The 19,573-nt window shown below is 47.6% G+C and overlaps 1 protein-coding gene across 2 annotated transcripts in view; it reads right to left on the bottom strand.

The window, feature by feature from the left end:
- Retn (retained) overlaps positions 1–19,573 on the bottom strand; it is an 86,742-nt gene that overhangs the window by 13,646 nt on the left and 53,523 nt on the right. For both annotated transcript variants that reach the window (XM_070675141.1, XM_070675142.1), the window contains exon 4: positions 9,206–9,278. In XM_070675141.1, coding sequence (XP_070531242.1) covers positions 9,206–9,278 — 73 coding nt within the window. The remainder of the gene's footprint in view (positions 1–9,205; positions 9,279–19,573) is intronic.

The raw sequence follows: 19,573 nt of genomic DNA on the forward strand, positions 1-19,573 counted from the left end.
ATCGAGCGGGCGAAAATAACTTTCGATTCGTACTTGTCATTCTGCCAGAATAAGAGTTTACCGCCCGTCGTGCCCCACGTCCGTCACGACCCAAATCCTCGACTTCCACGGCGCGACGAGGAGAGAACCCCAGGCCGCGGCCATTGCGACTATTGCGAGATGTGAATTCGTCAGGGGTCGTAAACTCGCTGATACGCCTTTAGGCTCTAACGACGTTAATCGCATCGGGATAAATCGCTGTAAGTGGTAATGAAGTTTGTTCGTTAAAATGTCTCGCGCTAATGTCGGACACGGCGTGCCTTCAATCGTTAAACCACCCCTTCCAATAGATTTTACAATTTAAATAAGAATTTATTTCAAAAAGAAAGTCTTTCTTTTTTTTTTTTTTTTTTGCTTTCAAGCCTAGATCGACGGCGAAATATTTATACCGCGTCTTTCGCGTTTTCGCTTCGTCAGCTCGAAGCTATTTCGCCGTTGACAAGTCACTTCACGGATGCGGACGTACATTGCGGAAAGTCGACCGCGTAAATTTTCTCCTCCTGTTCGGTCGTGACTCAGGATGACTGACAATGCAATTCCGCGGGGAATTATTCGTCGCGCACGGGTCCCGTCCCCGGGCGCATTTTACACGTCCGCCGGTCGTCATCGTTTACTCGGTGATGGCCTTTTCGTCGCGTGGCGCACGACGTGCCGGCCGGACCGAGAGGTCTCAAATAAATTCGTAATAAAGATTGGCGCGCACGCGTGCTCGGGGTATCGCTGAAACTTAAACCACCGACCACCTTGCCGTAGACACGTGTAGGTGTAGTAGGAGCACACGTAGGACGCGGCTTTCTTTTCACGAAGGGAAACGAAGAGCCGTCGTACAAGAGCGCGGTTTACAAAGCCGAAGAGGTTCTCCTTCCGCGGCTCCTTTCAGTGCCGCGCGAAGAAGAGGGACGAGGCGAGGAAAGGTCGCCCGATGGCACATACCGGTGCACAAAAAGAGAGAGAAAGAAAAAGAGAGAGACCTCTGAGAAACCGGGAAGGAAGCTGCTAGCGAGCGAGAGGCGAAGGAAAGAGAAAAAGCGGCGATGTATCATGAACCCCCAGAGCGATCGGCGCTGTTGTGAAATATTAATAAGCAAATTAGTTCAGACTTAGTGCCCTGCCGATGCCGAATCGGCCGGGGATGGAAATGACCGTCGGCCGTCTATAACAGTCGTATTTCACTTCCCACCCTGCAGCATCGCGCCGCCCGCAGAACACGATATCCGTTCCTCGACTCGTCCTTTTTCCCCTCGAATCGTCTTATTCTCTTTAGCTTGCTCGCCCCAACTTCCCGCCGCCCCCCCCTTCTTCACGTGCGCGGCCCTTTATTACGTTATGTATGCGATCGCAGATATCCCTTTCGAATAACGTTCGTGACGCGACTCGGTGGCTCGATAGGTCTAATAACGTACGTTTAATAGCATACCCGCATGACTATGTTGTTCCCATAAAAAATCGTTACCTCCACCTGAGCATAAAAATAAACGTACGCGAACCCGTTCAGGCTTACGCAAATGACTGCGGACGACAATGTCGATTACTCGAAACCGTTCTTGTTTTTTTTTACTTTTTTTTTTTTTTGACAAAAGTAGCGTTGGTTCGATTTGATATTTCGAGTTGTAAAATGCAGGGAGCGCGGAAGATAGCGAAATCTCCATAAATCAATCTTTACGTTACGAGGTAGACAATAATTTCAACTGCGAGCGATGCCGACAGATACCACGAACCCCGGGAAGTCGAAGCTCGTGCCTCTCGCCCGTTGGTAAACGAAGGCTGACTCTTGGGACAAGAATTCGACAATTACGTCACGAGAACGTAACGGATGATCGCCCGGGGAACGCCCGGCGTCGGGACGTCTAGAATGTGCGAACGTCATCCTGCTAAATGCTTTTCGTTCGACCGTTCGCTCGCTCGTTCATTCGGCCGTCCGCGTGTGCTCGCGTGCGCACTATCTATAGCACTGAAACGTGCCGGAGAGCAGCAGCCGGCGGCTCCCTCTCGGCACTCGGATGCTGGAAGCCATCCGGTCACCTGTCTGCTACTGGAAAATGTAGGTCGAACTCTTGCGCGCTCGCGAGTGAATAACTAATTGGACAGGTGTAACGTTCCCGCGTTACCAACCATAACTGTCACGTAGACACGCGTGGTAGAAATTCAATTATCCGCGACGGTCGAAGGTCAGGTGAATTCGGATTCCCGTGTCCGCACTTTTTTTTTTTTTTTTTTTTTTTTTTCCTTGTCTGAGGGAATTTCCGCGAGCGGCGAAACGGCAGCAGCTGGACTATCAAACACTTGGACTAACGTATAAATACCTCGTTATTAAGATATAATTTTTTTTTCTTTTCTTCTTCTTAAGATTGGAAGATACCTCTCCCTTTCAAAACAAAAATTGCGCCCGAGATCAATCAGAGATAAATGCGAAAACTCGTGGAATCCCTCATGAGCCACAGTCTTAGCTACCGGTTTCGGGATACCACGCTCTGTCAAGGTCCGCTCGAATACCACATCGAATCCACATTATAATAATTAATGCCTGAAGAGTTTCGGGCCTGTTGCACGAAAGGTTATTTTTACGTAGCCTAGCTGCAATGCCGGAGGGCATCAATCAGCGCGCGGGGGTACATCATTATTCTGGTATTCCAAATAATTAGTGATGATTGCTCGCCTCTTTACCAGAGCCGCGATTAAATTTATCACGAAACTTCTGCGAAGAGCGAGCGTGGCTGATATCCACGTTGCATCTTGGTGCATCGGCGATACAAATATTTGTATACGCGCTTATCTACATATGTACGGGTTAATTTATCATAATTGTAGTTTAATAATTTTCACGCGTATTTACGTATCACGATCTTATACATAATTTATTCTTTTGTCATTCGCGGCTTGATTCACGTAAACTTACGTTTGCAAAAATCACGACCGAGCCGTTCTCGACCGGTCGATAAGATCTCGTTCATCGGCGCTCCTTCTTGCGAATCGTACCTGCCCGGGGAATCGGAGGGGTGCGTAGGACGTCTCTAATCCCGATAATCCTCAAGTTAGACCCTTCGAAAGCGGCGGGTGGGCTATGCGATGCTGGACGATCAACGAAGAACCTCATCGAGGTGGAGGTCTACCGAAGGGAATCTCAAATCTATCCGGCATTGGCTCCGCGGTGGCGCTTCGAAGAAAAGCATCGGTCGAAAGGGGGAGGGAGGAGGAGGGAGGTTTACGGCCGATCCGTCAGAGATGAAATCCATCACCCGCGGGAACAATGCCGGCCCATCGGCATTCGACGGTACGCTAGGACTTTATTTCGTTTTATGGAGGTATCCGAGGCCGAGTTTATGGACAGGGTGAATTGACTCTCTCTCTCTCTTTCTCCCTTCCGTTCCCTCCCCATCTTTTTCCTTCTCTCTTTCTCTTCCTCCTTCTCACACCGGTCATCGTCGTTGCCTGGATGTCGACACCGGCTCGTCGATTTGCTCGACAAGGTCGTAAAGACGATAAAACGACATTGGAGCGGGTGCGAGATACAAATAGAGGTATAAACGAAGGTGTTAAAGAGGTAAGGAGAGGGAGCCCGGTAATCTCGCGTATAACATCCGTCGAACGCTGCGTGCCCGTCGAGATTCCGTCGATTTAATCGGCCGGCCTCGCGCGTCCACACGCGATTCCAAGTTTCCCGTGAACGTATCCGGCCGCTTGTGCCTTCTCGACCCGCGCCTCTCGCCTTGCTCCGACGATTTTATAGGCGTCCCTTTGGACCGGCTGAAGATCGATTCTCGGTAAAGGTTGTAATAACACGTATGAATTTCGATATTTATTATATAATAAAGGCCCGTCGGGAATAATGCGGCGAGTTCCTTGAAATCTGTTGCTTAGCGATAACGTTTTTCCCTCCCCACGTCCTTTCGTTGCGCCGCGTAAAGTCTTTGACTTTCTACAGCGTCAACCAGCCAACGGTAAGCGCTTTTCCCGTGAAAATATTTTTAAAGCCAGACTGCGGAGTCTTGGGTGGAATTAAAAACCTATAAACGCGTGTAATTCAAGCCCAGAAGAATTATATGGGTTCAATAAGTGCGCGGTATCTGGGCGAGTAGAAACGAATCGTCACCTCGCGAACAAATCGTGCGCGTCGCGTCGCGTTCGACGAGGGGGCAGATACGAGCGGCGGATAGATTTGCAAATTTCCAATAGCGTCGTTCGTTATCTAATTTGCATTTAGAATAGCCAAGGCCGTGCGGTGCCAAGCGCCACGGTACCGCAGACGCGGGGGAAGCCCGCGCGCGCAAAGAAGAGGAGAAACTATTTTCGCGAGGAACGCTGCTGGCTTTCGCTGTTGCAAGGCGAAGTCAAACATTCAAAACTAGTTGCAATATGCCGTGACGGCGTGCAGTTATCGAGTAACGGCATACGAACGTGCTCCCGGCACAAAATATCGAATAATAAGAAAATGGGAGGGAAAAGGGGGACGGGCGAATCGTGCGTTCGTCCGCCAGCTTGCCCGACGAATCACCGTCGTCTCCTTTAGCTGCACAATAGAAAATATTTTCTGTTGCCCGGTACGCGCGCGCAACCGAAAGAGAGAGAGATATGCTTATTCGCATGTAAGACGTGCATGCACAAAGTATGCGCGAATCCGCGTGAACGAGGCGCATGGGAAATGAACGGAGAGGTACTAAAAGGTACTAAAAGTAACGGCTGCGCGGCACGATAACTGTTAAGCTACCGAGCGTGGATTTCGCTCGTGCATCCAACTGCTCAATTTCATGGTGGTTCCTACTTATCCTCGCCGATTTCCCCTCGTTCGTTCCCTTCTTAATCTATGGCCCGCACGAAACGCGGACGGCGTTTAGCCAAAAAGTTTAAAGACGTCGACGACGAGACGCGCGCGAGACGTACACCGCCGCGTTTCACGAGGAAGAAGGGAAAGAGAGGAGAGAAAAAAAAAAAGAAAAAAAAAAGCCGGAGGACGAGAGCGCACCTATGAAAACCTATGTAATATCTTGTGTATGCAGACGTCACGTACGCGGTGCGTGTTCACAAGTGTGTAACGAAAAGTGTTCGTGCCGAACACGTGTTCTCCGCGTTAATGCGTTACCCGCGGCGCGAGTAAAAAGGCATTTTTCTCGAGCCGACCGTAACGCGACACAGCTCCGCTCTGCATTTACAACGCGCTCTTAGCAACCCCGACGACGTGCTTGCAAGCTGCGCGGATCGATTCAACTTCGAACGCAGCATCCTTTCGATCGAACATTCTTCGCAAGCGCCGACGAAATGAAAAAAACGGGGGAGATGATCGCTCCCCCGCTTGTCACTTTAGCGTTCGCTTTCTTTTTTTTTTTTTTTTTTTTATTCTATTTATTCCTTTCTTCGTCTAAGTCGTGAAATGCAGGACTTCTCCTTTATTATAATGTCAAAGGCACGTTTCGATTTTAAGAAAATTATTCACGTCATCGTTGCTCGTACGTTGAATTACACACGGCGTTAGCGAATTAATTTTTCTGAATATCTAATTTGAAAAAGACGATATAACTTTTGATTTGTAGAATCTTCTTACATTCGTTTATCCTGGTACATATTTTGCGACAGTGCAAATATACATGGATATAATATGCGAAGTTCGAGAAGACGCGACAGAGAGGGAGGCAAAGATAATAACGTGCTCGACGAAGGAGAATGGCACCACTCGCGCAGTCATCTGCCACGAGTATGAATTACATCAGCGATTGAAACTCGTTCGCGGTGGGGAAAAAAAAGGGGAGGCAAATGCGCAGACCCCGGGCTGTCGGAGGTGTCGAGATTTGCATATTAAATGGGTTGGGATTTATAACGGTCGGACTTTCGAGCGGAGTTAGCAATATGTGCGATAAATAAAGAATATTCTTCGCGTCAAGTTCAATTTTCGCGCACGCTAGATACAAGAGCGGAAAAAAAAAGGGAGGTCGAAAGAAAAAACTTAACGGATTTTGATATCAACTGGCGTTTTAAAATCTTTTAAGACGTGCAGAGAAAAATGGAACCTTCTACTTCTCTTAATAAAATACAATACAAACTTGTAACAAACTAATGTAATTAATTAACCCATTTAAATCGCAATTTGTATGCCGTTACTCTTATCGTTTATTTATCTCGTACAGCGTTGTGAGATTGATCGAATAATCCATGCTGTCCCGCCAAGAAACTTTTCTGGACCGTTCATGGGTTTATATAGTTCTTTCCTGAACCGGTTCCCGTCGCTATTCGGCGGCAATATCGAACTAAGTTATGTTCCGCTTGCGCGAATTTGTGCGTTCCGCGTGGCTCGTCGGCGCTTTTGATATACGAATACCTCGTCGCGGCGGGTTCGAAACGGGTGGGACACTTTGTTGCGAAACGACTCCGGTAATATCTATTACCGCGTCGGATTTAAAGGGCATTAAAAGATAAGTTCCCCGAAAAGAAGTTCCCGCGTGTGTGTTGCACAAAGGATAAAATAAATACGAAGCCGATATAAAATTCCGCGCGGCATTAGCTTTATACTCCCCCTTTTTACCATGCTCCCCTTTATTCCCCGTATTTCATTTTTGTCACACACGTGCAAACGAAGGGAATAATTGTCCTATCAATTAAAGTGCGGGCCAAATTATTCTCGTAAACCTGACAAACTCTCGCAAAGCCGCGGGGTTTATTATTCCGGTGCGGCGTTATCGGTAAATGATCCCATTACGGGAGTGGTTATCTGTACATTAAGTCGCGTAGAGGCGATACACCGAAGTGGAATAGCGCATTTGTCCCGCTGAAAAGCCATGATGTATCGACTTATTTATGAACCTTTTTAAACTAGGCGACGACACTTCGCGAGCGTTCAAATTGTGAAAGAACCCATTTGTCTTCGTTGAGCCGCCGAATGATTTCTTCATCTAAATAAGCATCTCGAACAGTTGGCCAAAACGTGGCACTCGTATTGCATATGGAATAATAAGCTTTCACGTAATGGTCACTGCACATCGTATACGTAATTTTATAACTGATTCTTTATTTCCGATAAAGCTTCCTCGAAATAGCCTCTTAATAAATGACGAAAAATGCTTTTCTTTTTTTATATATATCTTTTTTTATGAACGCGCAGAGTTCTCGCAAGAAAAACGGTCGCGGTCAGGAGCAATAATCGACTAATTTGTCCGCGCGTTTGTATATCTAAAAAGCCGAGAGTCTATGCCGAGGCGCGATGATAGCAAACACAAATTGGTGGTGGCTGGACTAATATAGCCGAATATGATGAATGGTCTTTTATATCTACGGACGTAGTGAGGTGTTATGCGTTACGTTAGTGTTGAATTATTGCGTGCGTGGGGCAGCCGCGCGTCGGCACAATAACGCAGCCCGCGGGAGGGCTCGGTCGGTCCCGGGACCCAGCCGGATCTCCCCCGGCCCACGTTCGTGGTCCGGAGCTTTTACCCGCGAGACATCGAGATACGCGTCGAGCTCGATACCTCTTTCGCTCCCCTTTGCGCCCCTCTTCTTTTTTATTATTTTTTTTTTCTGCGCGCGATTTTAATCGAACCGCGTTACGAGCGAATCGAAAGATCAATCGGCATTGATCTCCTCGAGGATTTATGGCTGTCGACTCGTTATTACCATTCATGAAGTATAATAACCCGCGAAATAAACGACGCTATCCGTTGCTCACGGTCGCGCATCATCGTGATGCATCATCCCCGCGCACAGGAATGTTCTCACTTCCGTTTCGTCCCTTATCGCCTCTCATCTTGTCACCTCGTAATACATTTTTATTTTATTTTTTTATCGAAATCCTATCAATATTTCTTACGAATCTAACAAAGCGGACTGAAGACGATCAGTTTTCAAGCGTTACGTAAGAACTTGTCAATGTCAGACGTTATCACTTTCCGAACGATCATTTAGCACCTCGGCAGCTCTCTATCATACCAAATTACCGTTCATGAAATACTGACGTTCGACGGAGGGGACCGACCGACTGGAAAGAGACGGACGGATATGTTGATCCAATCTACTCTAATTATCGCTAGGGAGGTAGGCATAATAATAGCACCGTCTCAGACTCAAAGTTGCGCCACGGACTTCGTAGCGAAGCGACGGGGGCAGAAAGAGAGGTAGAAAAAGAGGGAAAAGAACAGAAGCACTGACGCATCACTGGCGGGCTTGATTGATGGACGAGTCGCCATGTTTATAATTAGAGTCCGACGTTTCCGGTTCACTGACGTCTCCGGCCGCGATTCGCCGCGGATCAATCTCTTTTCTGTGGCCGTTGAAAAGATCTCACCGGCGTCGTGCGCCCACGTAGAACAGCCGCTAAAAACGTGCGAGGAAAACCGGCGGCGGCAACGTAAAAATCACGGGTATCCTGGTATCGCTCTCGTCCATCGTGAAAAAAACGTGTGAAAAAAAAAAAAAAAAAAAAAAAGGTGCGTGAAGCGCTTATCTCGCGCGGAAACGGCGTGTGAGAAAACGCGCGATTTCACGGACGTTGTTCCGCTTCGTTCGTTGATTCTAATTTCGGTGCTCGCGGTGCCGAGCAGATGCAACGTGTTATCGAACCTTTTAACCACGTGGACGTTTACGACGCTCGGTCGGACGTACCGGCTACGAAAATCCACGTGTGCAGGAAACGAGATGCGGGTCGTCGCGGTGGCGGTCACGCCATGTTCGTATCTCTTTCTCCAACAGTCGACAAATTCAAACGGCGGGATTCAAATAAATTTGCGAGATGCGCGTTCTTATAAAAGACCCCCGTGTCTGTTTCTTTTAAACCTCCTTTAATCGAGCTAAGACTGTCTCGGATTTTTTTTTTTTTTTTTTTGTTAAGATACAAAATGAGAACGTTTATCGTGACAAACGCATGATGGATTGCGAGCGAGTTAAATATAAATTGTAGATGTATAAATGTGTACGATTGAGACCGTTTCTAAATTTGTAAAATGTTCAAAGTATATTCTTGTCTCTGCAAAATTGGCAAGTTATTGAAGGATGGTGTGGAGAGAAATTTTTGAAAGAAAAAAAGGAAAAAATAAATTTGATCGACCGCAAAGTCATCTTATAAACGGTGATAATTTTCTAATAATATGTTTCGTTATTTCGTCACTTTTCAGACATCGTGTATTGTTCGTCACGTTAGATCGCCCCATCGAGCACATCGGGGTAATTATTATTCTGTTGATAAACTCACCTCTATTCTGCATGAAACTGAAGAGGTCGTCGAGGAATATCTTCCGTTCAACGGAGTCGTCCAACTCGTACAGCTAAAACAGAAAGAAAAGAAACAAATAAATCTCGCCGTCGTAATACGCAAAGTAAACAATATACGGTTTGGTGTACGGAATGTCGGTGCCTCGCCACTAACGCGTTAACGCTTAACGGAGCGTGCGTCTCTTTCCGTGCAAACATTTACAGGAAATTACACATGTAACGATGGAATATCTCGAATAACGAACACATCTTCCATTCCACGCCGGTATAGCATTATCGAATTATTCATAATTGAAGAACATACGCGATAAGATCCGTTTTGTCAGTCGTGCGACTAGTACAATTCGATGTAATTAACCGGCAATCAGTACTTTTGTGTCGCGCGCGTTTATAATTACGGCAAATGCCTTCGTCTTCTTCCTTCACCCTCCTCCCTCCCCCTCCCGGTCGCAGCACCTTCTTCGCTCTCTCTTTCTCTCGATCGGGAGAATAAAACGTTACCTCGCGGCGTGGTAATAAAAACAGGAGTGAAACAAGTGTGCTCATAGCGACAGGCAGATTAGTTAGTTCCGATTATTAATGATTCCGTTTAACCTACCTCATAACCCGAAACCCTCGCCGACCGTACGAAAGCCAAACCCCCTTCGGGGCTGGCGGGCCCCGTATTATCATATTTGTTATGTACGATGTGCTATATCTAATCTGAAACCTCCTAATTGCTTTTATAATATGAGCTCCGTACACCCTCGCTTTCTCCTTCTCCCTGATGTCTCTCGGCGTATCCTCTTTTTCTCCATCCGCGCTTTCTACATCCCTTAAACGTATACGCTCGGACAAGCGACTCGGGTCCGCGGGCTCCGTTCCTTTTCCTCTTCCGACTCTACGTTCTTCGCCAGCTCAGCCGACTCCGCATGCTCGCCGCGACGATAAATTTCATTCAACTAATCGCGCGGTGTTTCGCAACACTATCTCTCTCCCTAAGGGCGAATAATAATTAATACGCTGGCTCGCGAGCACAGTCTGTCCCGACTAGTTTTCCACCTAGGCTGCGCTCGTGGTTTGTGAAAGTAATAATTAAAAAAAAATTACGAAACTGTGAACATCGGTCGATACGTACGTTTAATTAACCCTTACGTTTCAGTTTAATCTCGCGTCCAAATCGAGTTGTTTTTTTTTTTTCCTTGAATGAGGCTAAAGCTAATTGATTTTACGATCCGAGCCGAGTGTCCGGAGCATTTTATCGGCAGCGACGTAATTACCGAGAGTACCACGTCGTCTCGCGATCCGACGTGGAAACGTAAAATAATACGTCAAACCGCAACGCCCCATGTGAAGACGTAAATGTCGACGCCTGTCACGAGAAAAAATGCTGCGCGCACGAGATGTATAGCGACAAAACGAAATACGTGCGGTACGCACGCACAACGAGCGCATTACCAGCTGTATAGAACGGGGCGGTTTCCGAGCGCGCTGTGGCAGGTGCCCGGGTGATCGCTACCACGTGCAGCAGATCGTTAATCGAAGTTAATCAACGAAAGAGGGAGAGAGAGAGAGAGAAAGAGAAGCGTTTATTCGTGCTGCTCGTCGTTTAATTTTCGCGACAACCCCTTCGCCCTCGCACGGGCCCGATCTTCCGCCACCCTTGATGAGACGAGGCAACGAGTATATCGCAGGCAACGAAGGAATGAAGAAACGAACGGATGGACGGACAGCATTTCTCAAGGGCCATTTTGTACTACTTTCTCGTGTTTTTTCTTTGGCTACACGAGCGATGAGCTCGTTAGGGGCAGCCGGAGGGAGAGGACGAAGTAAAAGGCTACGGGGGGAAGAAGGGGACACGGGGGCATAGAGGCTGAGGGTTCAAGCGAGGTATATTGATTGATCTACAGTTAAGCGGACTGACGGCGGCCACGTGAAGTTCAGGGGAGGAGAGGCAGGGACTCTTTTCTCTCTCGCGCGTATCCTACGTGCTGCCCTTGTGCGCACCTTACTACCGTGGTAAAATAAAGACGGGGCAACGGAATTTGCTCTCGATGATGCATGCGCCGCGGCCCCGCCCTCTCCTTCTCTCATCCACTGACGGCCGGTGAATAATAATTCCTGATACGACCCGCCGGTTGATCGGACGACTTTCGTCCCGGGCTCAGCAGCCACGGGGAAGAGAGCCAACTTTGCCGATGATCGATGTACGCGTGCTTAGTAACGTTAACGGACTCGGGAGATGCCGTGATTATAGCGACCGAAGTGTATGCACACACGGCACGGCGTTCCGCAAGAATGTCCGGTAATGATCGCGTTCAATGAGCGGGGCAATTCCTTGAAAATTTTAATCATCGAAAAGTTCAATCGCCTCCTTGTCAAGCCTGTCAATCTGCTCATTACGTAAGTCAGCCGAGACGTTCCGCGATTTTATTCTGGCCGCTCGCGCTCGCGCGCTCGCTGTAACGAATGATGATTTATTCGCAAATTTGTCTTTAAGCGCAAGAGCATTTCGTTAAATATTAATACGGTCGGGAGGAAGCGGGACATCGCGAACGTGTCGCGAATTGCGCGCTACGCGAACGTGTGAAGATCGCCGATGCCGATTTCCAACTTCTCCTCCGTTCTGGCCCCTTGGCTCCGTCGCGCGATGAATTTTACGAGCCCCGGGACGCGAAGCGCGATAGAGACGAATGTGGAGAGTTCTCTCACGGGCACTTCGCGCGGGCACACGTCGCTAGCTTTACGAGCAACAATTATCGATGCGCGACTTTTTCCGCCGCGTCAGAGATCGAGATAGTCTCCGCTTTCTTCCGGTCAGAGAATAAAGAACCGAGGTAACTCTGTTCTCGTGATGTAAATGTAGTTATAAATAAAAATTAAGACAATTCCTAACAGAAATTTTTGTCGAGAAAAAAAAAATAAAATAAAAATCTATTCAATATCGTGATAATTTTGAAAAATACATCCTCACGCTCCCCTGAGACCGATAATGATTAAGTACAATTTCCATACGGCAACCGAGCCTCGTTCCAAGGAGAGAAGGAGAAAGAGAAAAGAACGTCGAGCAGCCGTCGACGGGATCTCGCCGACTTATTATCTTAATTACGTAATTGCCCGTGGGTCCGTGTACTTTGAAAAACCTCGCGCGGGCGATACGCCGTCGCGTCGCATCCGCCCCCGCGAGCGCAAGGGATCAACTTCCGGCCGTAAACCCTTTTTAAGGGTGCGTCTCGAGCGAAACGGAAGCGGGCGCAGCCTTATGCAATGCGCTCCCGACTTTTCCTTTCGAGCCCCGAGATCGAGATACCGGATAATAGCGGTAGGGACGGTCATGAAGGAAAAAGAAAAGAAAAAAGAACGTGCGAGGATAGCCAGCACTCTTGTCATGCTAATGGCAATGCTAAAGTATCGATTTGAGATTTTTGTATTAAAAGTGCAAAGAAATTGTAATTAAGTAATAATAAAAAATATAAAAAAACGAGAGAAATAACTTATTTTTAACCAGCTAAATTATCATTAAATAATTTCCCGACATGTTAATTCCCGTCCGACCGCGCAAATTTCGCGGTAGGTTTGCGAAACGACGAACGTGCGAAGCGAGATAAAACTTTTATCGCTCGTTTCCCCCGATGGCCGTGTTTGCTCTCCTCGAAGCATTCAAGTGCGATCGTTAAAGTGCGAATGCGGTGTGATGCAATTACGACAACGGACGGCGTTATTTTTGCAGAAGTCTTTTTCGGACGTAAAGCGTTTCGGGTGCATATACGCGTACGCGGATCAAAAGAAAGTTAATTATCAATATAAAAGTATATAAGTTTGCTCGTAACTCGGGACGTTGGGTAGCTTCAATGTCGCCAAACGCCCGCCGATGAGAATAAAAAATCAAAGAGGGACTCGATTCGCCGGTGATAAGCCGAAGGAAAGATATCTGGGCTGGAAATGGCCAATTCTGAACGGGGATATCAAGATCAGCCGCTGGGTTATACGAGCGGCCATAATAGTCGCTACCATTACCCGCTTCCAGGACATTAAAGATAGCCTAAGGCAATTATAATCATTATTATGTCGAGCGGCGCGTACAATGCCGCTGGTGCGTTACGCTCCTATAAAATTTCCGTAACGTCCAGAGCAACGAGAGGCCCGGCCTTCCATCTCTCGCTACGCCCAGTGAACTCCACCCGCGCGAGCCTGTTATCACGGCGATTCTCGAATCGTCTCACGCATCGAAATTGCGAGGTAACACGTCGGCGAACATTATCTTCGGAAAAGAAACCCTTTAGGACGTTTAACAGAAGTTGGAAAATTAAGTGCGTAAAAAGAAAAAAAAAAGAAAAAAAAATTGTATCTTTAATAAAAAATAAATTTTAATAAAGAACACTTGAGATAATCATTCGTCTGAAGTATAAAAAAGAAACGCGAGGCGTTATATCTTACAGACTGGAAGAAGTGCCTTTCATCCACTTTTTTTTTGCTTTCGTTTGCTTTACGCCGCATTTATATGTAATGGAACAATCAAGAGAGATAAAGAGAGAGAGAGAGAGAGAGGGAAGGAGAGGATAATTGCAACCTCCGGAAAGTGCTGTGGGTTCCGAGAAAATAAAGTAGACTCAATGAAAGATATTGATTTTAGCTACAAGCGCGGTAGTTGTATCGGTAAATGATAGTCGAATAAAAACAAGATAAGCGGAGTAAAAATGAAGGCGTTAGCCTTGCGGGAAACGAGAAAATACGGGACGAAAACCGATTGACACTCTATCCGGAGCCGGTCTCTCGAAATAACGTGGACGGGGGAATCCACTCCCGCGAATTCCCATTATAAGGGCGAAATCAATCTGCTTTATCCCACCGATATCGTTTCGCGGCAAGAGAAAGACTCATCCGTTGTCCTTGGACAGCTCTAATCCGAATGAGGTTCCGTTCGTATCCACTTGCGTTTCTTTGAGCGGATCTAGCCTCGAAATGAGCTTCCGAGAGAAATCATTCAAGTTTTTTTTTTTTTTTTTTTTTTTTGAACGATTCGTCCTTACTATGTCACAGCTCTCTCTCTCTCTCTCTTTCTCTCCCCGTTTGTTTTTCGCCTATTTCGTCAAATTAGATATGTCAGAATTATGTTTCCGAGAAAATATCGTATTCCCGCACATATATGTGCACGACAAATTATTACCATCCGACCCGAACGAGGTCATCGACCAGGCATCCATCCTACCATGCAGTATTTCCACCATAAAGCGCAATCGACTTATTAAAAGCTGGTAAACGGAGCTCTATGATGGAGTCTACTTCTACGCGAGCACCGGAGCGAAATAAAATTGTAAAAAATAATAAAATCTCTAAGAATAATCAAGACTCGTTGTAACGAAACAAGAGTTTATACGAAAGAAGAAGGCAGTGGACTCTCCATGATGTCGGCGTCAACAAAGAAATGTAAGAAACGAAATACTCCGTGGTCCCTTTACGTCCTCCCGTTCTCTTTCCCCTTTTCTCCCTTCGTTTCGTTCTCTCTCTTTCTCTTCCGAGCGCGAAGGCTCGATAGAGTCGGATTTTATGCTCGTAGCTGGAAATATTAAATCGCACCTAAGCACGTTTTATGTCGGCCGCCTAATAATCTCCGACAACTGACTTTGACTTCTCCCTTCCACCACCCATCCTTCGTCTCCTTCCTCTCTATCCTCTTTTGCTCACGATCGTTTTCGTCTCTCCGCCTACGTCTTTCCATCCTCGAGACGGCGACCGCTCGAAAAGCCCTCTGTGGGCGGCCAACGCATCCATCCGTGGCCCATAAACCCTTTAAATGTTCCGAAAGGGCCTCTGGTTTACTCTGTAACCCTTTTCGCATTGATCCCTTCCGTCGCGGTTGCCAATTCAGAAAATACATAAAATCGAATAATCTATGTCGCGGTCACGCGAATCCCCGTGGACGTAGAAATCGATCGCAAAACGTTCGATCGCGGTGCATTTGACGATTCGACATGGACGTTGTCCATTAAAAATTATATTCTCTATTTTTTTATTTCACATAAATTATTATAAAGCTAAATAAATTATTACTAGTGCAATCGAAATATAAATACACGAAAGAGTTGCATTCGTTTCTCCTCTCCCCGAGTATGTTAAGACCAACAGACGCGTATTAGCAATATTTGCAATTAAATAAATTTCCAGTTAAAAGTAAATATCGTTACTCGTCTTTGGTTCTCCGGGACGAGCAGCGAGACGGGAACCGGAAATGCCGCAGCGCGCCTCGCGCCCGTCGCACCCCTTCTTTACTTCGCAGTTAATTCGCTCGTAAATGTCGACGGGAGAGAAAACCGATTGGCGAAACATCGGGCGCACAATTTCACGGGCTGACTGTGGCGACTACGGTGATCGGCCTCGGCACAAAGTTACGTTTACACGACGACAAATTGTCCGATCCACGAAAGTGCGAGTGCAAACGGTTTAACAGATGCGTGGGCTCTATCGATCAGGACCCGTCAAAGTGGCGTGTTTTTTAAGGAGTCGGCTGGTGAGGCGTATCTTTTTGCCGCGTCTCGCGAAAAAAATCCGCGTGGCGCGTTAGCGCGCGCTAATTTAATTTAGATAATAAACCACGAGCCGCGGCTAATATAAATTCGCGTTAACCAACGCGTTAGTCATCTTATCGCCCTGCTCTCGTTTTATTATCGCGTCCGGGCGATTCGTCGAATGACGTATCGCCGGCAGCTAATATCTCTCGCGATGTCGTTGCTCCTGGTGCCCGTTTTTTCTCACACCTGCACGCCGACGTAACAGGAGATCGTAACGAGACGCTATGAACTGAAGATTTACGCTCCGGGGGCTCGCACTCTCCAATTTAATTCAGTAGCCGGTTCAATTTGATTGCGAGATACCGCGAAAAGAGGTCGGTACGCCGCGATGGGTATCCTTTCGTTTCGAAGCCACACCTCGATTATTGGCTATCTGTCGTCGCGATGAATCCTTCTGTCTACATGTCCGGAGGTGTGGCGGTCATAAAAAAATCCCCTAGATATAATGACGACGATTTGATTCGATACAGTAGCGTAGTCTGCCGTCTTTTCGAAGCGGAATCGTTAACGAGAGGCGATAGAGTACGAATACACGAGTTTGGCTAACGGACGATAGCGTTGGAGAAATTGCGTGTGCCGTAAAAAATTCTTCACCGTTCGAATTCCGATCCGCAGGCCGCGTCGTCGAGGGTGGCAGCGTGACGTTTTCGACGGCTACGTCATTGCGTGACAGGGGGTTAATACGAGTCAAGAAATTCCACGGGTCCTTTTCGCCTGTCCCCGAGACGCGAACGAGAGATAAAATTACGCGGTGCAAAAGGATCGATTAACCTGGGCGACGTATGGCGTAAAATACAGCTTCTAAGTGGCATACGTTTGTTCGCGCGGTCCACTCTCCTCTCCCGCTTCGCGCCGAGCGACGGAAAGAGAGAACGAGAGAACGAGATAACGAGAGAACGAGAGAAAGAGAGACGAAGGAGAGAGGGGTTTGGAGAAGCGGCGGACCGAGGGCGAGAAAAAGAGAAACGGGAGTCTTGCCTCGGTGTGGATCAAACGGAGCTACGTGAGCGCGCTTCGATTATAATAAATCAAGACGTAAATAATGAAGGGACGGATGGCTCCGAAAGCGGACAGCGGTTGCGGCGAAGAACACGATCGGATCCGCGCGTCGCGTCGTCTCTCTCGGCCGCGTCGCGGCCGTGAGAGGGATCGTAACGGGTATTAATGCCTCTCGCCCGAGGGATCGAGATCTCGGGGGCCCCGGCTCGCGTTTGATTTCATATTGTACGTCCCGATGGGCCGTTTAATGAGATTAATGCCGCGCGCGAAGAGCCAATTAACTTTCACGAAGCGATACTCACCAGCTCGCGCGCCAGCGTCGCGACATCACGTCGCCGATGATCGATGCCTGCGATCGTCGAAGAATCTCTCGCGGAAAACCATCCAGGAACGAGAGTATACTCCCACGCGGAAACAGCGGCGGCATTGTCCACGGGGTCCGCCAAGTTATTCGAGCTCGGACGACGAGGAGAGGTTACACTCGCGGCTCGTGGTAAAGACGAGAGAGAGACGGAGGTGAGGGTAAGAAAGCGCGAACGGCGGTGGAAGGGAAACGCAAAGCTACAAGCTCTCTTATTAACGAGGAAGCGAAACAACTCGCACCGAAACGCTAATCGACCGGGTACACAAAACGCGCCGTTTCTCGCGTACGACCGTATCAACGGCCATCTTTGTTTCTCACGAAGAACGAAGCCGCAAGAGGCGCTATGTCCGATGTGAATTTATCGAGGCATATGTTTGCTAAGTAGGAAGGAAGATGGAACAATTCGACCTCCTTCGTTAAAAGGAGAAAGAAATGGAGGAAAGAGAGAGGGAGGAAAGGAATCGTCACGTAATCACTGCTGTCGGAAAGATGAAAAGTTTCCCCGGTACTTCGTAACAACGATTGAAAAGCTATAAGGCACCGGTATCGTTAACATTAGTGGATACTTGGGAGGTGCTAAGATGCCTCTATAGATAAAGATGTTTAAAATACGGAAAGAGTAAAGTACCTCGTTCATTACTGTTCGCGATTAGCGCGAGGCGTCGATAGCGATCGCCCGCCCGGAGTTTCGCACGAGGAACGGCTCGCGCGCCGGTAAACGTTGCATCGCTCGAGATAACGATGGGAGATAAGACGATTTGCGCCGCGGGTGGAGAGAGAGAGAGAGAGCGCGCTCACGGGCGTCGACGGTCCTCGCGAATCGCCAAAGTGAGCCGTTTCCGGGTTACGTCGACCGGGTCCAGATGAAGGCGCAATGGACCGAGATCGGCGGCGATGACACGGTGCCGGTGGTCGCCGGCGCGCGATAGGTAGGAACGTGGAACGCGCGACGGAGGTGGCCCCGAGATGGAGACGACGGCCGGCGTCGGCGAGAGGAGGCAGTTAGCGCGTGTTTACACGACAGCGCTATGTAGCCGGCGACCTCACAGGGCAGTCTCGAGCCGCGGAGAACGTTTCTATTTGTTCGGACACCTCGCTCGTTCTCCGTTTCTCTCCTTCTTCTCTTTCCACCGTTCCCTTCTCTCGCTTCTGCCCTGGTCCGGCAGAGACAACTCCCACTACCGCTTTCTTTCTCTCCGCTCTCGCGCCTCCTCTCTTTTTCCTTTCTTTCTTCGGTGCCGGCGGATGTCGGTTGCGGTCCCGACGATGCCCGGCAGCTTTTCAGCGCGCTAACGTCGATTAAAATTTCTGTTCTCTCTCTCTCTCTCTTTTTTTTTTTTTTTTTTACCGGCGTGGTGATCAGATCACTTCCGCGGCTTCGCGTTCTTTCTTCTACTCGCGTTAATGTCTCCGGGACGCAGTCAAAAGTCGTCGGCTCGTGTGTCACCTCTCAATGAGATTCTACGTTATCGCACGGTTATTTGTTTAAGACAGTTGCAATTGAAATGCAAATAAATATATACAGAAAAACTAAAAAACGGCATCAAAACGTAGCTTTCGACGCGTAAAAATAAATCCGTTTCGCTGGGAAGTCCGATAAACGATCTTTTACGATTCTAAGAAGCATCGCTACACGTGTATAATCGGAAACGTTTTTATTAATAAATTTAATACGTCGCGTATTATGTGGTCTCTCGATGCCTTCCCTCGATCATATTCGTAAAATATACTGCATCGTAAGAATTGTAGTTGTCACGTTTCTCAGTCGCTCGGGGAACGGAAGGTTGTCTTGAAAAATATATTACGTTTCCCGGATCTTTGGTAGGCTGTATCCGTAGGAATTAAAAGGCTGACGATGGGTCTTTTATGCGATTTTATATCGATTTTATAGTAGAGATGAGGAGCGTTATTACGAGCCCGATTACGGTCCCCGCGACGTTGATTAAACGATTACCGGAACGAAGAGCATTTAATGGATCGTTCGATTTTTATCGCGTGCTTTTACGAGACACCATGGGATATACAGTATATTTTACATATCTTAAACGCGAGTACGAGACGGGCTCTTCTAAAGGAGAACCAAAAGTGTTGGGAAAGTACGACGTGGATCGAGAAATTTTTCCATCTCTGTTACGAGTAAAAGTGTACAACTTTTACGGCGTTTTACTTTCAAGCGGAATAGGTTCAAAATTCTGGACGGACTAGTGAAATATTTAAAGTAATAACTCGTACGGTTTTCGAGACAAAATTAATAATACCTTCCCAACGAGTTGTTGAATTAATTTATTATCTCGTCCTGGTGCTTCGCATGTAACGCGCATTAGTTTTCTACTAAATTCTAAAGAAAAAGAAGTTTGGTGCTCGCGATTTGAATTCAGGTGACCATTCACTCGCGGCTTCCACTTTCTCTCGCCGTACACCTTCCCATTTATATTAC

The sequence above is a fragment of the Cardiocondyla obscurior genome, linkage group LG03 (assembly GCF_019399895.1).
Source record: "Cardiocondyla obscurior isolate alpha-2009 linkage group LG03, Cobs3.1, whole genome shotgun sequence".
Taxonomy (NCBI): domain Eukaryota; kingdom Metazoa; phylum Arthropoda; class Insecta; order Hymenoptera; family Formicidae; genus Cardiocondyla; species Cardiocondyla obscurior.